At 37.8% G+C, this 17069-nt stretch overlaps 1 protein-coding gene and 1 non-coding gene across 2 annotated transcripts; both read right to left on the bottom strand.

The window, feature by feature from the left end:
* Nucleotides 1-4820: 4820 nt before the first annotated feature.
* LOC141631909 (uncharacterized) lies at nt 4821-6955 on the bottom strand. The gene is made up of 3 exons (XM_074444515.1): nt 6619-6955; nt 6243-6406; nt 4821-5336 (listed from the first exon to the last, which is right to left on the bottom strand). Exons 1-3 carry the CDS (start codon nt 6953-6955, stop codon nt 4821-4823), a joined length of 1017 nt encoding a protein of 338 aa, XP_074300616.1.
* Nucleotides 6956-15533: 8578 nt separating this feature from the next.
* LOC141635437 (small nucleolar RNA R71) lies at nt 15534-15641 on the bottom strand. The gene has a single exon (XR_012540128.1). It is a non-coding gene; the product is annotated as a small nucleolar RNA R71 (small nucleolar RNA).
* Between the last annotated feature and the right edge of the window lie 1428 nt (nt 15642-17069).

Here is a 17069-nt window from a genome sequence, read left to right as displayed (position 1 = left end):
AAAAGTTGATCTAACATAAACTAAAGAGCAGTTGAAATATACTTAAGAAAATATTAATGCTTTGATTAAGTAAAGATTGCAAATGTAAACAAGTTTTTGTCTCTAATAACCCTAGGTTTTCTCCCCAAGTGAAACTTAGATTTTTAGTCTAGGAGTTAGCTATTTATATGGAGGTTTAATACAAAGCCCACAAGCCACAAAATGTATGAAACTGGACGGGTGAAATTTTCACCCAGTGGAAACATAAGTCAAAAATAGAAAATCTGTCGAAGGGTGAATTTTCACCCGGCGGGTGAAAATTTAGCCCGGCTTATGGAAATTTCACCCGCCAGGTGAAATTTCACCAGACGGCAGAATTGCTCCATTTAAGCACCAAAATGCTTCTTGACCTTTTTCGTCCTTATTTAACTTCTTTTCCACTTTGTCCGGCTAGAAGACTTCGACTCCTATGCTCCGCTTTGTGCTCGCAAATGTTCTCCTAGCAAAATTTAAAGTAGAAGGTAGAAAAACCTTGAACTATACTCAAAAGACGACTCGGGAATAAGGGAGTTATTTATACTAGAAAGCACTTTAAATAGCTAGTTGTTACATCAATTAAGGAGTAAAAAGGGCCTAAAATCACTAGAAAAAAATGGGTTAAAATGGATTTATATCAGCGTTGGAGATTCATCATCTTCTTCATATGCTTGTTGAGATCTGCAATAGTAGCGGAATCAAACGATGTAGAACCAACACTAGATGTCTTACCACCCGGCCATCTACGAGCAAGCTTATCAATCTTGATTTGCAAGAACATCATCCAGAGTATACCCGAAGTCACTAAATCATATAGGTTATCAACCCCAAAGCTTGTCGAGTCAACAATTTCTATTTTTTCAAAGATTAAAGACAACCACATTCCATAAGCTAAAACAGTGGTACTATCAACCTTACGCTTCTCAACAATCTTCGCAATATGATCAATGTGAAAGAACATTAAAGCGGGTAAGTTGATCTGCAAATGGGTAGCTATGTGATAGATTAACCACATGTCCAAGACGAAGGATTTTCCACGGCTTCCCTCACAAGGTATCAAAGGTTCGATAAATGATATTAAAGAAGAACCTACGATTTATCGTAAGTTCTCGAGCAGTGAGAACATTGCAAGAATTAGCAATTGGACACAAGTACTTAGTCATCATGGTTAAGGAAGTAATCCCGTCAATTGTAGCCCATCCAGTCTTTGGAAACTTAGACAACCCGGTTGTTGGAATCTCAAACATCTTACCAACACTTTCGACACTGAAGCTCAAATGCTTATTGTTGATCACGACGCTAAGTGAGCCGAAATCAACATCTACCTTCACCGTGGTATAGAACTGAACCAACTCGGCTAAATAGACTTTTTTCCATAGTAATGGAGATGATTTTTCCAATTTTGGGCAAAAATTGCATCTTTAAAAAACTTAAAGGCGGGAGAAGAGTCAAACCAATCAAGATCATAGCGTCTACCGGACTGAAAGTTACCTCGAATCACATGCTTGCATCAATCGTATACAATTTGAGGAAAGCGGTGTTGTTGAAGAATCTCAAGTGCCTTGTTCTAGTTTTCATCCAATGGTTGATCAATAGTAATCAAGACACTTTTCGATTTCACATCGACTTCATCAAGTTTATCATCAATTTCTTCTTCATTAACTTCAACTTCCACCACTTCTTCGATTTTCCTCTTCCTCAAGCATTATTGAGTTTGCATTCCTCGGGGTTTGGGTGTCACGGTTTCATTGTTCTTTATGAACAAATCATCATCACCAAAGACGACATTCAACTCGTCTTTATCAACTTTCATTTTGCCTTCATCTACATAACTAGCAATAACCTTTCCCTTTCCCTTCCTTTTTCGATTTCGAACCATCTTACTCAACATCTCTTCATCACTCTTTTTTTTTCTTCCTTACTTTCTTTTCCACTCTTTTCTTTTGATTTTTGTCTCTTTTATTTCTTCTTACTCTTTGGTTTTTCGTTCTTTTCACTCAATTTTTCATCACTCTTTGATTTTTCGTTCTTTTCACTCGATTTTTTATTACTCTCGATTTTTCGATTTTTCCACTCTTTTCTTCTTCCATGCTTTTCTCATTTTCCTCATTCTTTTCATCTTCTTTTTCATCTTTCTCTCCTTCCTTCACGGTTTCTTCTCCTTTCTCACCAAGATCCTCCTTTTCTTCAATTTCATCCTTGTTACCAATATCAACATCAATATTAACATCAACTCCTTTTTTCGAAAATAGGAGTTCCATCATCATCAACTTCACCAACAACCTTAGAACCACCATCAACCTCTTCGGTTTCCATTGCATATTGTTAAGTGAAATTGAATTTTCGATTAAAAATCCGAATTGAGAACCTCCTACCCTCGGCGACTGTTTTGGGACGCTTTGCTACCGTATTCCTTCTCGACATTGGAGTAACATTTGGTTTTGTTGCCGGGTTTTGATTTTGAACAAATTTGGAACGAAGGCTTTCGGTTGTAGGTCTTCGGTAGGTAGCTTTGGTTTGGGGTTTTCGTAAATAGGAATCTCTAATTTCCTTGATGGATTTGTTGAGGGTTTTCTTGGGAGGCATGACTTTCAAAGTAAAGGTGAGAGTTAGAGTTGGGAGAGGAAATTTTCGGACGGTTTTAGAGAGAAGTGAGGTGAGGTGAATGGTTTTAAAATATTTGAAAGTGAAGAAAATGAGGTGGAAAGGGTGAATAGTAAAAGGTGATATATGGTTGGGTGTTGAGGGAGGTGTACCCATGCATAGGGTGAGGGCATGAGTGTTTCAAGTGGCTACAAATGGGCATGGGGAATGATAAAATGGGATTTGATGGGTGTGAGTCATTCACTTTAGTGGCTCAATACATATAACAATTTTACACAACGAATTTTACATGTCGATTACTCATTTCATTCATTCCGTCTTAACATAAAATCGTCTTAGTTTAACAAATACGTAAAACGTCTACTTTAGTCAATCATGCGAGGTAATTCATTAATTAAATTTATGCACAATTTAACAAACCAATATCCAACTGAAGTTTTACGAATTGTTCTCTTTTCTGCGGTTTTGTAATAAGGTTCGTTCTACAAAAATTAAGTTGATAATGACCAATTTTGACATGATCACGTAAAAAGTGATGTCTTTTGTCAATATGTTAAGTCCTTGAGTGTTTTATTGGGTTCTTGGAAATATTAATAGCACTGGTTTTATCACACAAGATAGGAGTTGAATCAAAGATAATACCGTAATGAAATTGTTGTCGAACCCAAAGAACTTGGGCGCAAAACAATGCGGCACTTACATACTCGCTTTCAGCGGTGGAAAGAACGACGGTATATTGTTTCTTTGACACCCATGAAATCAAACACGGACCTAAGAAAGTGGCAGTTCCGGACGTGCTCTTTCTATCATCAGCGCTTCCGGCATAATTTGCATCCGAGTATCCTAAAAGCTTGAAAGGACAATGTGAGGGATACCAAAGATACAAATTTTGCGTTCCAATCAATTACCTAAGAATACGTTTTAAAGCAACGAAGTGCCATTCTCTAGGACTTTCTTGGAAACGAGCACATAGACATAAACTTAATAAAATATCCGGACGACTAGCAGTTAAACAAAGTAATGAACCAATCATACCTCGATACATCGTTTCATCAACTTTCTTACCATCCTCATCTTTGTCAAGCTTGATGAATTATACCATAGGCGTAGAGAAATGGTTTGAATTACTCATTCCGAATTTACTTAACATCTCCTTTATGTACTTTTGTTGATGAATCATCAGACCATCTTGAGTTTGCTTAATTTCAAACCCAAGGAAGAATCCTAGTTCTCCCATCATACTCATTTTAAACTCAGATTTCACTAGTTCCGAAAAGTAAGAATAAAGGAGTTCATTCATTGCACCACATATTATGACATCGACATAAATATGTACAATCAATAGCTCACCACAGTGTGACTGTTTAATCAATGAATCCACGCAAAAAACCATTTTCTAAAAGAAATTTTGACAAACGATCATTCCAAGCTCTTGGAGCTTGTTTTAAAGCATAAAGCGCTTTATCCAATTTAAAAACATGGTTTGGAAATTCATTTTTCATAAAACACGGTGGTTGGTCCATAAAAACATCTTCTTCTAAATAACAATTTAGAAAAGCCGTTTGACATCCGTTATTGTGAACAAAACATTTGCTTCCAAAGCATTTCAAATAAAATATGTTAGGTTTTCTTCCTTTTAGCAAATCGTAGGGAGTTTTGTTAAGCATTATTCGGATCATAACACGGTTATATATGTGACATGCATAATGATGTGTTGATGGCTTCGGCCCAAAAGGTTTTTGGCAACTTACTAATAATAAGCATAGTCCTAGCCATGTTTTCAAGAGTACGGTTCATACGTTCCACAACCCTAATTTTTTGAGTTGTAGCACGTGCGGAAAAGTTTATGGCTAATACCGTGCTCATCACAATAAGTAATAAATGATGCATGTTCAAATTCGGTTTCATAGTCGGATCTCAAAGATATGAGCTTTTTAATAAACTTGTTTTGGACCTTTTTCAACCAAATTAAAAATTCATCAAATACTTCATCTTTAGAACTTAAGTAGAGAAACCAAACAAATCGTTGGAAATCATCAACAATCACACATAAAAAATGAATACCTCCCTTAATTCTAACACGCATTGGTCCACATAAATAATTATAAAGTAACACAAGAGGTTCTGATGTACTAATGAACTTTTTGGATTTAAAGGAGTTTTTTACTTGTTTTCCTCTAGCGCAATCATCACATAAACCGTTAGTCAAATTTAATGTTAGGAATGCCATCGACTAAGTAAAGTCGCTTAAGGGTGTTCAATGTTCTAGTATTTACGTGACCTAATCTTTTATTCGAAAGCCATGGGTCGTTTTTCTTTAAAGCACTTACACAAGACATGGTACGACTAGACAATGCACAGAGATTAGTTAAGTTAACATCTTTAACACGTTTTCCTTCTAAAATAATTTCCCTTGTATTACTATTTAGGACACGACATTCATTAGCACAAAATTCAGCTATATTACCGTTACCACACAATTGAGATATGCTAAGAAGATTATACATTAAACCTTTGACATGCAACACTTTCTCGACACATTGTGATGATGACTTACCAACCATCCCAATTGCAATTATTTCACCTTTATTATTGTCACCAAACATCACGGTGCCACCATTGTAGGCTTCTAGAGAGAGAAATTGGTCTTCATTTCTCGTCATGTGGCGTGAACATCCACTATCCAAGTACCAATTATTGCGGCCTTTCACTAATGCCTAAAATAAATCAAGAGGGTAGTTTAGGAACCCAAACAGGTTTGGGACCCTTTCTGTGAATCGCATCATTAATGAAGTCTTTGGAAATCCACACATTTTTAGCAACTTTGATGTTCTTATCTAAGTCATTTATACTTTTAGGGCAACGATTAAATATATGACTGGTCTTTCCACAATAATAGCAAATGATATACTCGGGAAGGCTACATATTTTCTTCTTCGGAAATGAGTTTTGCTTGGGTGTTGATTTCGAATGCAACAATGGACATTACTTTTGCGTTTGAAACCAAGTCCAGCTTTCTTTTCATATTTTTGGGATTGAGTTGTGAGAAAGTCCAAAACAGATTGGCCTCCTTCCCACTTCTTGTAAAACTCTTTAGCATTATTTAACTTTTTGCTCAATGTTTTAGTTTTAGCAAGATGGTCATGATTTAATTCTCTTAATTTGTCAAAAGCATGTTTAGCATGATTTGCTTCATCACTTATTAATAAAGCAATTTTTTCAAGTTATTTGCTATCACGTTGACACGAGGTGAATTCAGCAAGCAGGGAATCACGTTCCTTAGCTAAAGCATTAAATTGACTAATCAAAGACTCGTTTTCTTTTTCAACATCAGAAGCAACAATGGAGGTCACTGTGGCTTTTGACGAGCTACCAATATTAGTGAGAACAAGGTTTTCTTTCCTCAATTTCTTGACTTTCTTTTTAAAGGAGGGGATGATGTTACTTTATTTTACCTTGTCTAGACATTCTTTAAGACCAACATTCTCTTCGGCTATATCCTCAGAGTTTGCATAGCATCGAGTTTCTCCGTTTTAGCTAGACACTTATCGATTAAATTATCAATCATTAAAAATAGTTTTTTCTTTAGAAAGAGTCCTAACCTTGTTCTCGAGATTAATTACCTCGGTGTCGGAATCATCATGAGAATTGTCGGAGTGAGCCATAAGACATAGTGCGGACCCATTCTTTGAATACTTGGGACCATTGTGATCAAGACGAGTAGTCATGCAAACGCTTGCCTCTAATTCTTCTTCAAGTCTTTCATCCTCATCGGAATCAGATGCACCTCATATTGCAGACATGACCTTATGCTTAAAATCTTTTTTCACAACATCTTGTTTGTCTTTAGATTTTAACTCATTCCACTTGGGTAATCTTTGATAAGGTTATCTTTCTCACCACATTTGAGAAAAGCCACCGTGAAATAAGTTCATTTCTTTTGAAAACGTTTCTTACTAGAATTGTTAAACTGCTTAGGATTGTGACTGTTGATCATACCCGCCATATTACGTGAGTTCATGGCTTGTTCGTCATCACTTGTGGTTAATTTGACAGCGAAACCACTAGCTTTGGAATATTCACCCGAACGCGTCATGAGAGTTAACTCATGTGCCATGAGCGAGCCCATTAGTTCATTGAGGGACAATTTGGATAGATCTTTAGCCTCCTCAATAGTCGTCATCTTCGGTTGCCATTTATCAGTTAGGATACGAATGATCTTTCGGACTATATCCTCGGATTCTAGCTCTATACCTAGACTCTTATGCTCATTAACAATACTAGAAAACCGAGAGGAAAGACCTTTGATGGACTCGTCTTTCATCATATTGAACATCTTATAATGTTACATGAGAAGGTCAATACGATGCTTCCTGACTTAACACGTTCCCTCATAACTAAGGCATAGGATGTCCCAAATCTCTTTGGCCGAGGCAAATCTGAAGATCCGATTAATTTCTTCTTCATCAATGCCATATTGAATAATGGACATGGCTTTAGAACTTTTCTCGACTTTACGATAATCGGCGTCGACATAACTTTCCTCACTTTTTACGGTACTATTCCCAGCAGAATCAGTGACCGTTATAGAAAGGGGGCCCTCTTGAATTATGATTCGACACTCATAATCTGTGCTTTTGACATAGTGTTCCATACCATATTTCCACCGAGAGTAGTTATCCCCTTTGAAGTTAGGGTACTTAGTATGTTTCCCGTCCATGAATATAGGATCAACTCTCTGGTAATTAACCAATATATCAAGAGAACAAGGCTCTGATACCAATTGAAGAGTGTGGGCAAAACACCTAAGAGGTGGAGGGGGTGAATTAAGTGTCTATTTAAAGATTTAATCTTTTTAAAAGTTTCTTTTAAAACTCTTAAACACTTTTGACTACACATACATCAAAGGAGAAGTTGATACTTAGAACTATAAAGTTCGAAGCATGCAACAACAATTCAGCAAGCATAAGTCACAAAGTAATCAACAGTGGATTCTGAAATAAGATCGAGAGTTAAGTGCAGCAGAAATAAAATGTAAATAGGCAAGATAAACGATGTTTTTAAAACTGGTTCGGTCACTAATCCACGACCTACGTCCAGCGCTATTTTAATAAACGTCTTAGAAGTAAACTCATACAAACTAAGACCACCCCGAATAATAAAATAACTCCCCAACCTACCATGTTGTTATTGCTTAAAAGCTACTCCGCTTCCAAGACTCTTAATTAAAGCTACTCCGTAACAAGACTTTTTCTTTAGGCTACTCTGCCGAAAGACTCCATACTCTGAAGCTACTCTGCTTCGAAGACTTTGTGCTTAAAGCTACTCCGCAGTAAAACTTTATGGTTTGGTTCTACTCGGTTTGTTACAAGACACACGAATCTCAATATGTTCACACAATGAACGGTGGAGATAACATTTAAGTTCTTAACACGAGATCATCGAACACGGATACATTTCTTTTGCGCAACGAACTAGCTCTTTAAAAGAGTCAAAATAAATTTGCAAAATGTGACTCAATGATTGTTAAAAATGATAAAAACGATTTTTCAAAGTTAATTTACTCGATTAAAGCTTAAGTCTTTTTCAGTTTAAGAATCTTTGTTGCACACTTGTCCAAATGAATTAAGCATGATATTTATAATGTCCAAGTAGTGTCTACTTCATATCTCAAAACGTCACACAAAATTATATAGTCCAAGTGAAGAAATATTGTAAACAATTTAAACTTGAGAAACATTATCAAAGTGGTCGAATTATTGTCCAAGCAAGACCGAACTCCTTATGCAAGAAATGAGTTACTTGAATAAGTAATCTAGCTTACTAGTCCAACTAATCTTGTTGCCCACATATTAACAAAAATGGATCAAGTTTTTGATCAAGAAAGAATATAAATTGTGATGTTCATGGAAACCATAAACATTACCATATTTGTAAAAGCAAACAACCCATTTTTGGTATGTGTCTTTTTGTGCAAGCAAATTCTATTGTAAGATATCAAAAGATTTCTTCTCAATTTAAATGATCAAATTAGATTTTTTTGAAGTGTATAAGGTATGTTGAAAGTTTGGAAAGAGATTTTAAAGAATTTAAATATTTTCGAAAAGTTTCCTTAAGATCTGAGCTAGAAACCACAGTGAACTACATTGTGTATTTTGAAGCACTTAGATAATTATCCGAGTTTAATGATCTTTTACAACACAATGACTCAATCTATGACATTCTTCGTCTTTGATCATCCTTGTGCAATCTTCATTGACGATTAGAGCTCTTTTGCTAAAATATAAAAACTAAAAAGGCACACGATTAAATAAACAATGAGATTAATTTGTCTTAAGGCATCATCAACCATTAACATTATTACTTCACTTACTCATGCCAATCACATTGCTCATCATACTCATCGTATTCATAGTCAACTCAATTATACCACCACAAATTCAAAAATCAAATTCATCACATCCAATCAGTAAAACATTCACTCTAATTACCCACTCTCATACTCCCATATAGTTAGTTATTTAAGACTTAGAGGGCCAGGGTGTGATTTAGGGACGTCTTCCCAACCGGACCATAAGAGGGATCCTAACAATCTCTACCGAGGGTTCATTTTATTTGACACCCTATGTTCAATTGGTTCATTTGTTTAGGTTTTAAAATCATCGCGCTGATACCACTTTGTTACACCATTTACCGAGGAGCCTTTAGCAAGACCTTCTAAGCCAAATAGGAAGGTTACCATCTCAGTTGGCCGAGGTAGTAAATATCAAATCAACATCATAAATAACATTTAATACTTTGTTAACAAATACCAAAACAAATACCCGTTACAATTCAAAATTCAAAAACCAAAGTACAGCGGAATAGTAATTAAGATCCATAATCTACGGTGATAATAACTACTAAGTGAGACTCTATGTCAGTCTTGCATCCTCCATTCCCCTCCAGTAAGCCATAACAATCACATGACTACCTGTCAAGACTCACTGCTCATAATTTCCCGGAGATATTAAATGGATCACCGCATAAAGGTTTTTAGAAGAAGTTTGACAAAAGCACAACACCCGTCAACCACATATATATATATATATATATATATATATATATATATATATATATATATATATATATATATATATATATATATATATATATATATATATAATCAAGCTAGAAAAATAAGCACGACATCGCCCATCACCAACATCATCATTGCATGTCATAACTATTATATTCAACGTTACACCCGTCTCATCATATGTTACCATCATCATACTCAATACCACGAGGCTTGCTACGGATCACAGGTCTCCCCAATCATAGACACTCGGATCACACGGCGCACGTGCTTTGCCTCGATGGTATTCAAATCACACTTGCAACATGCTCACTACCCCTCGGTACTAAAATCACACGGGCTGCATGGTCGATCGGTATAACCCAAACCATTAATGTGCATATCCTTCAAGTGGTTGGGAATACCAGAAAGTGCGATCCTGGCCGGAGGCAATCTCCTAATTGACTCCTCTGAACAACCATAAATCAACAATACTTCTCACAACGATCCTCAACAACAATGTACAATCTCAAACATAATATCATTATCACCATTAATATCACATTCACGTAGCAATTCATACATATATTTAAACTTGAGTAGGGAAACCCTACCTTAGCGATAATTCAGAATAAATCACACAACTAGAAGCGATTCTCTACGAAACCGTTACCTACACATAATAATCGCATGTAATTGAAAGTTATAGACCCCTAATTAGACTCCTTTATACTAAAATACCATGATTTAGTTGTCTTAATATCTAGTAACATGCATGCAAAATATAAGACAAAATAAGATAAAGAAAAATGATTTTCCTCAAATTGATGTTCATGGCAAATGAACACAACAAACAATTTCTTGTTCTTAAGCTGCGAAATTAAGTGGAAGATCCTCTAATCTCCACGTGCTCAAACTAGAACACCTCATTTAGGATGCACCCAAGAATTTGCCCTAAAAGTCCTAGTAATATTAAGTAGATATCATTAAAACTAACCCGTGAATACTACAAATAATACAACTACTTTAGTAATATAAATGTGTATTAATTTATGTGAGTTTATTTGTGATTTTTTATGAAGATTAGAAGAAGAAAAGATGAACAATAATTTTTTATTTTCATCTTCTTCAAACTGGCCCAAGGCTCAAATTTTAGAGGAATTTGGTCTTAAAATCATACATTCAAAATCCCTCTAAAATGGTATACATATAGGTGATCAAATGTAAAGAAATGGGAAACATAATCACATTTCCCAACAGAAAACGGTCAACTAATGACCTAAAAGGCAAAGAAACTGGGGGGCTTCATATGCTATCTAATCACCCTATTCCTATTTCCTTCTTTTAAAAACAAAAGGAATAAAGAAGATCATGTCACCCAACCGAACGATGTTCACCCGACACCTGTAGTCTAAATAAGTCGACTTCATCGTCTTCCACCGAGCCACCACGCATCCTCTCACAGCAGGAAACATCTTCGGCGCAACCACCACCATCTCCAAACCAGCGTGGGAAGGTAAGAGTATAGTCAAGCCTGCAAAAACAAGCAATAACGGATTTTTTTTTCAACAACACAAAAACAACCACAGAACAAACAAACATAAAAGCCCACAAAATAAACCACAAAAAGGAAAGCGGAAACAAATCACCCATACCTCCAAAATGAAACCTACACAACCAGACCAGGCTCGCTCCCCTCGTCCATCATCTTTGGACGTACTGTAGCGTGCAGGTAACGGTTAAACCGAGCCAAAGCAGGCGTCACCCAGTCGTACTGACCCGGGGCGTCTATATCAGCTGGCAAAGAGATGACTTTGGTCGACAAGCGCTCTCCCTTATCGCCAAAGTATGTAGTTCCCAAGAAGTACCACAACCACAACCGGGCCTCCTCCGTGTATGCATAAGCCTCCGCCTCAGGGCTACCTAAAAGTGACGGGACTACACCAGCTACCCTCGGCCTGAATTGATCCCTCACGTAGGAGCTCTCTATCGAGAAGGGAGTCATATCAGCCTGCGAAGGCAAAACATCACCGATCAACCTCTTGATCACAACAGAAGACATCCTCTTCAGTGCCTCCGAAAACTCAACTAGCGTCTCGCCAAAGGGAAGACCTAACACCGCAGCAAAGTCCTCCAGGGTGATGCATTTAATAACCAATACAAGACACATAGTGTAATACTCCGTATTTATATGTCTTGGGGTACTCTATCGAGTAGCCCTTACTCTGTCGAGTAAGGGCAAGTTGCGAAATAAAATTGTTTCTGACCTGTTGGGTACTCGATCGAGTAGCTGGGGTACTCGATCGAGTAAGGGGGTACTCGATCGAGTACCTTGGGTACTCGATCGAGTGTCCGGTTTTACGGGGTTTTTCTCGGGTTTTGTTAATTATGCGATTAAGGTATTTAAACATATCCGTCATTGTTTTAAATCACTTTTACAAAACCTAAAACCCTGTTTAAGAGAGAAAGCAACCACTTCATCTTCCTAATCGCATTCTTAGCAATTCCAGGAGTTCAGACGGTCGGTTCTTGTCATTTTTCGTGTCGTTGGATTCCTTGCGTCGAGGGTAAGCTTTTAATATAGTTTTTATAATGTTTTGTTAAGATTGGTTAAACCCTAATTTAGGGATTGGGGGTTTTGTGTGTAGTATGTGATGTGTAGTCTTTATGTGTTATGTGTTAGGAGGAGGATTCGTAGAGGAGGCGTTTTGATACGTTTGTAGATACCGTCGCTTGTTGTGCTTTCCGGGTAGGATTTCCTACTCGGTATTAGTCCCATAATGGGATATTGGTGATGTGTTGTATTTGGTTGTTTGATATGATGATTGTATTGTGTTTGTGGTTGTTATTGCTGTTGATGGTTCTCGATATGCGTTCTCGGCTGAGTGGGGTCACTTGCGGGAGTAACTTCACGCCCTAGTTTCGCCCTTCGTGGAACCCGCCACGGAAGGGGATGTGCACATTAATGGGACAGGGTTATCGCTCGTATGATGAGCGGGGCTTAGGTGGGAACGGCTGCGGTCCCCCAGTGGCTGGTCCAGGTGGACGATCGGATTGAGATGATGATAGTTGGTGGTGTGTGTGTGTGTGTGTGTGATTCATTGTCTGTTTATCTTATTATTGTTATCTATATTGATTGTGTGATTAGTACTGACCCCGGTGTTGTTTTGTAAACCTGCGGTGATCCATTCGGGGATGGTGAGCAGATATTGAGCAGGTATTGAGATGAGTACTGGGATAGCTGGGATGCCACGACATGACGATAGAGTCTTCTCATTGTAGCCTTAGTTCATTTACATTTCAGTTAGACATCATTTGAGAATAATGTATCGTACTTTTAATTGGTTTCATGGATTGTAACTATTCGTTAAACTATTTATAATAAACGTTGTTTCACTATTGTTGTTTGATTATCATTGCCTCGGGTAACCGAGATGGTAATGTCTTCATACCTGAGTGGTCCTGGTAAGGCACTTGGAGTATGGGGGTGTTACACATAGATGGCACACATTACGTAATTTGGACATCTTTACAATATAAGAGCACAGTGATTAATATGTACAATATAAGTTTACTATATAACTTTTTACTACATTACTCATGCTAAAATTAATACTTGCTGATTAAACACTTTAGGGTGGTAAAATGCCAAATAACATCGTCATATGTAAATAATTCATGAGAGAATTAATCATATAAGGGTATGGTGTCCACAGAAACGTATGGAGAACTATACAATCATGAAATGAAGGGTATATGTTCGTTACTTAGTCAAACATAGGCAAAAAACGCCTAAAATGGGCCACTCGGTCGAGTAAGAGGAACCACTCGGCCGAGGAGGCGGCACTCGATCGAGTGCAAGGAGCTGTCGGTCAAGTGTCACCTGGGCTGAAGGCTGTCATCTTCAAAATTTGTCCCAGACTTGTCTAAACTACTACACAAATGTAATTAACTCACAACGGTGCCTAGCATATCGACTACCAATCGATATCCATATAAATTCTTAGCCTTATTGATACGTGCATATTCTATACACTTTATTTGCAGTTTTGGCACGTATTTCCATGCATATTAGCTAGCTTAAAGCTACTATTTCTCCCGAAACGGTTTACTTTGCATTTTCTATGATTTATTGTAGGAATGAGTGGAAGTGAGCTAAATCAAGCCTATACCGTCCTCCGGAGGCAACTTCAGGGAACTTGGAAGAAGGGAGTTCGGATTCACTCACCTTGGGATACGTGCATTGGAGTGAAGAGCTGATTTGAAGAGAGAAAGAAGCCACTACACAGCTAAGTCCAGTCGATCGACCATGCTATACAGTCGATCGACCGTTGAAGTTCATCAGAAGCTACTGTTCTAAATTGCCCAGTCGATCGACCGTGCCGACCGGTCGATCAACTAGTCTGCGAGCTGCATTTAATTCTTCGTGTTAGACTTTTAAAAGCCCAATTGTAATCAACTCTTTTTGGGGCATCGCTTACCAGTAGAACGCAGCTACAATTTTAGGTTATGCTTTTTATTATTCAAAAACACAAGTTTAGATCTAGTTTTTGGGAGAGACGACGGAACTCGAATCTCTATACTTTTTTCATCAATCCTTAGTAAGCTTTAATTCAATTTACTTCTTCTTTTATTCCTTGTTAATCCAATTCTTGTTTTTACTAGTTTTTATTCAAGTATTTCAGTTTTCTTCTTCTATCTTAAATTCAATTTTAATTATGTCAATTTCATTGTATGTCTTTAATTTCGCAATTGTTATAGTTTTAATTATGCGTAGTTAATTTTATTGATTGGGAACGAGGTGAGCCATGGCATTGATTAGGGTTAATTTATTAGTGTGATATTCTTACGTATCAATCTTGTTGTCTTTTGATATACCCTTTTACTAGATAAAAAGATTAGTAATTTAAATTATCATTAGATTGGACATTCCTTTGAGCGAAAGCTTTGAGAAATTCTTGGGAAGTAGTAGACCGTAAGGTTAAGTTGAGCACAGATCGAAAGGCTTGCTCATATTCCCTGAGACCGTATTATAGGACCTCTGCTACCTTATTGACCTGACCTTAGCCATGGTGAACCGAAGTTCCCGATCTCTCTTTCATCTTGTTGAGAAATTTCATATTTAGCAATTAGTCATTAGAATCAACCAAATTCAAAGACCCCACTTAATTGTTACTTTTATAGACTAAAAATAGCAAACAAAATTGATCTTGTCTCTCTGTGGTTCGACCCTTACTATCACTAGCTATAGTTTTAGTTTGGAATTATAAATTTAATTTTGATACAAAACGATGGTATCAAATTTTGGCGCCGTTGCCGGGGAGACGGTGTAATTCTGTTTGTTTTATTTTTAGTTTATTTTTCTTGTCTCAAGGAACATTGGTTCCTTGAGGCCGTTGCTTACCCTTGCTTCTAGTTTTGCTTTTGCACAGTTAGAAGACAGGTTTTTGAGAGGAAGACTTGAGTACTCTCAGTTTTGCGAATATGGCTACAATATATGATAATCTTCAGCCAAAGGAGCACCACCTTCCAAAGGGGCACGTGTTACCTACCCCTACTATCGGTAACTTTGAGTTTCGTTCCTCTTATATCGATTTAGTGGAGCGAAATCAGTTTGTTGGTCTACCAGATGAAGACCCCTTGAAGCATATGGAAAGTTTCACAGACTACTGCTGTTCCATACCTATACCGGCTGGGGTGACTCAGGATGAAGTAAAGGGGGTATTGTTTTTATACTCCTTGAAGGATTCGGCGAGAGATTGGTACCACTACCTTGATAGGGTAGCAGCTGGAGTCACAGATTGGACATCTCTAGCATTAGCCTTCTACAAGAAGTACTTTCCACTTCCAAAGACTAATGCCTTGAGAGTAAAATTACAAATTTCCAGCAAGGAGCTGATGAGGGCTTTTGTGAAGCATGGGGACGTTTCAAAAGTTTGGTCTGAGCTGTCCCTCACCATGGTTTCCAGCAGTGGTATCTTTGCAACTTATTCTACAATGCCTTATATGATGATTACAAGGTCATCCTGGACGCAGCTGCAAATGGTAGGTTCCAAAACAATACCGGTCAGAATAAAGGTTGGAATACTATTGAGGAGATGGAAGTCCATAGAGCTGAGTTTGGGAGTTCACGTGGAAAATCACAAAAGCAAAGTGATGAAATGAGTGCCGTTGTGACACTCATTACTTCTATTACTGGCAATCTCGAGAAGCTCGAGGCATTTGAGGCTTCCAAGGAAAGAGTTGAAATTCCTGTCCATTATCCAGATGAGACCGCGGAGTTGAGAGAAATGGTCCAAACTCTTTTGGTTCAAGTGGCGAATATAGAAGCAGCCGGGATTGAGTCCTCAAAGAATTTTGTGAAGCAATTGGAGAACATAGAGGCTAAGCAAGTTGCCAATTCTTCAAGCAAATGTGAAGGGCCAATTGAAACGATTAATGCCATTAATCTCAGAAGTGGCCTCTCTTATAAAAGTCCCGACAAGCCAAGAGGAGACTCGGGAAATGATGAAGAAGCTAGTTTAATTTCTGGTGCAAAAACGAGCTCAATTGCCAGTACCTCTGGTCGATCGACCACTACTATCAGTCGATCGACTGGAGCGCCAGATGAAAAACTTTCTGATCAGAAACTATTCACACCCAGCATAAGCAGTCGATCGACCAACACTCTCAGTCGATCGACTGAGGCTCCTGAAGAAATAGTCTCTGTCCAGGAACTGTTCACGCCCAGCCAGGTTGGTCGATCGACCGAGACCAATGGTCGATCGACTGGGTCTTCAGTGCAGGATGCAAACCCGTCAACTAGTTTGCATGATTCTACCCTTATTGATGATTTGACGGAGGTTTTAAACTTACGGCAGCCGAAGGTTACTGATCCTACGGCCAGTGTTGCAGTCCCGTATCCGGAGCGTTTAAAGAATACTAAGTTGGAGCGCAAGTTTGGTAAGTTTTTGGAGATGGTCCAGAATCTCGAGGTAACGATTCCTTTCACTGATCTAATTACCCAGGTACCCTCTTACGCTAAGTTTATGAAAGACATTTTAAATCGTAAGAGAAATTTTCGTGATGATTGTAATGTTGCTTTTGTGGAAGAATGCAATGCTCTTTCGCAAATTAATATACCACCCAAATTAAAGGACCCGGGTAGCTTTTCAATTCCTTGCACTATAGGTAACCACGAAATTGGAAAGGCCCTTTGTGATTTAGGGGCCAGTGTCAGTGTCATGCCATATTCTGTTTGCGAAAGGTTAAATATTGGTAGACTCAAGGTGACCAATATTACCGTTCAAATGACAAATAGATCGACTCAGAGACCTATAGGAGTTCTAGAGGATGTACCCGTTCGAGTGGGTAAGTTTTTTATTCCAGTCGATTTCGTTGTTTTGGACATTGT

This window comes from Silene latifolia, chromosome Y, assembly GCF_048544455.1.
Source record: "Silene latifolia isolate original U9 population chromosome Y, ASM4854445v1, whole genome shotgun sequence".
Classification (NCBI taxonomy): Eukaryota; Viridiplantae; Streptophyta; class Magnoliopsida; order Caryophyllales; family Caryophyllaceae; genus Silene; species Silene latifolia.
The sequence above is the reverse complement of the archived record's forward strand: the minus strand, read 5'-3'. Positions and strand labels throughout refer to the sequence as shown.

Bases quoted from the DNA above. Each gene is read 5' to 3' on its own strand.
- LOC141631909 (XM_074444515.1), bottom strand. From the start codon at position 6,955: ATGTTCAATATGATGAAAGACGAGTCCATCAAAGGTCTTTCCTCTCGG. The intron at 6,407-6,618 runs GTATGATCAACA...CTGCAATATGAG, and splicing joins GAACTCACGTAATATGGCGG to GTGCATCTGATTCCGATGAG. The intron at 5,337-6,242 runs GTAATTAATCTC...GATTTATTTTAG, and splicing joins ATGATGATTCCGACACCGAG to GCATTAGTGAAAGGCCGCAA.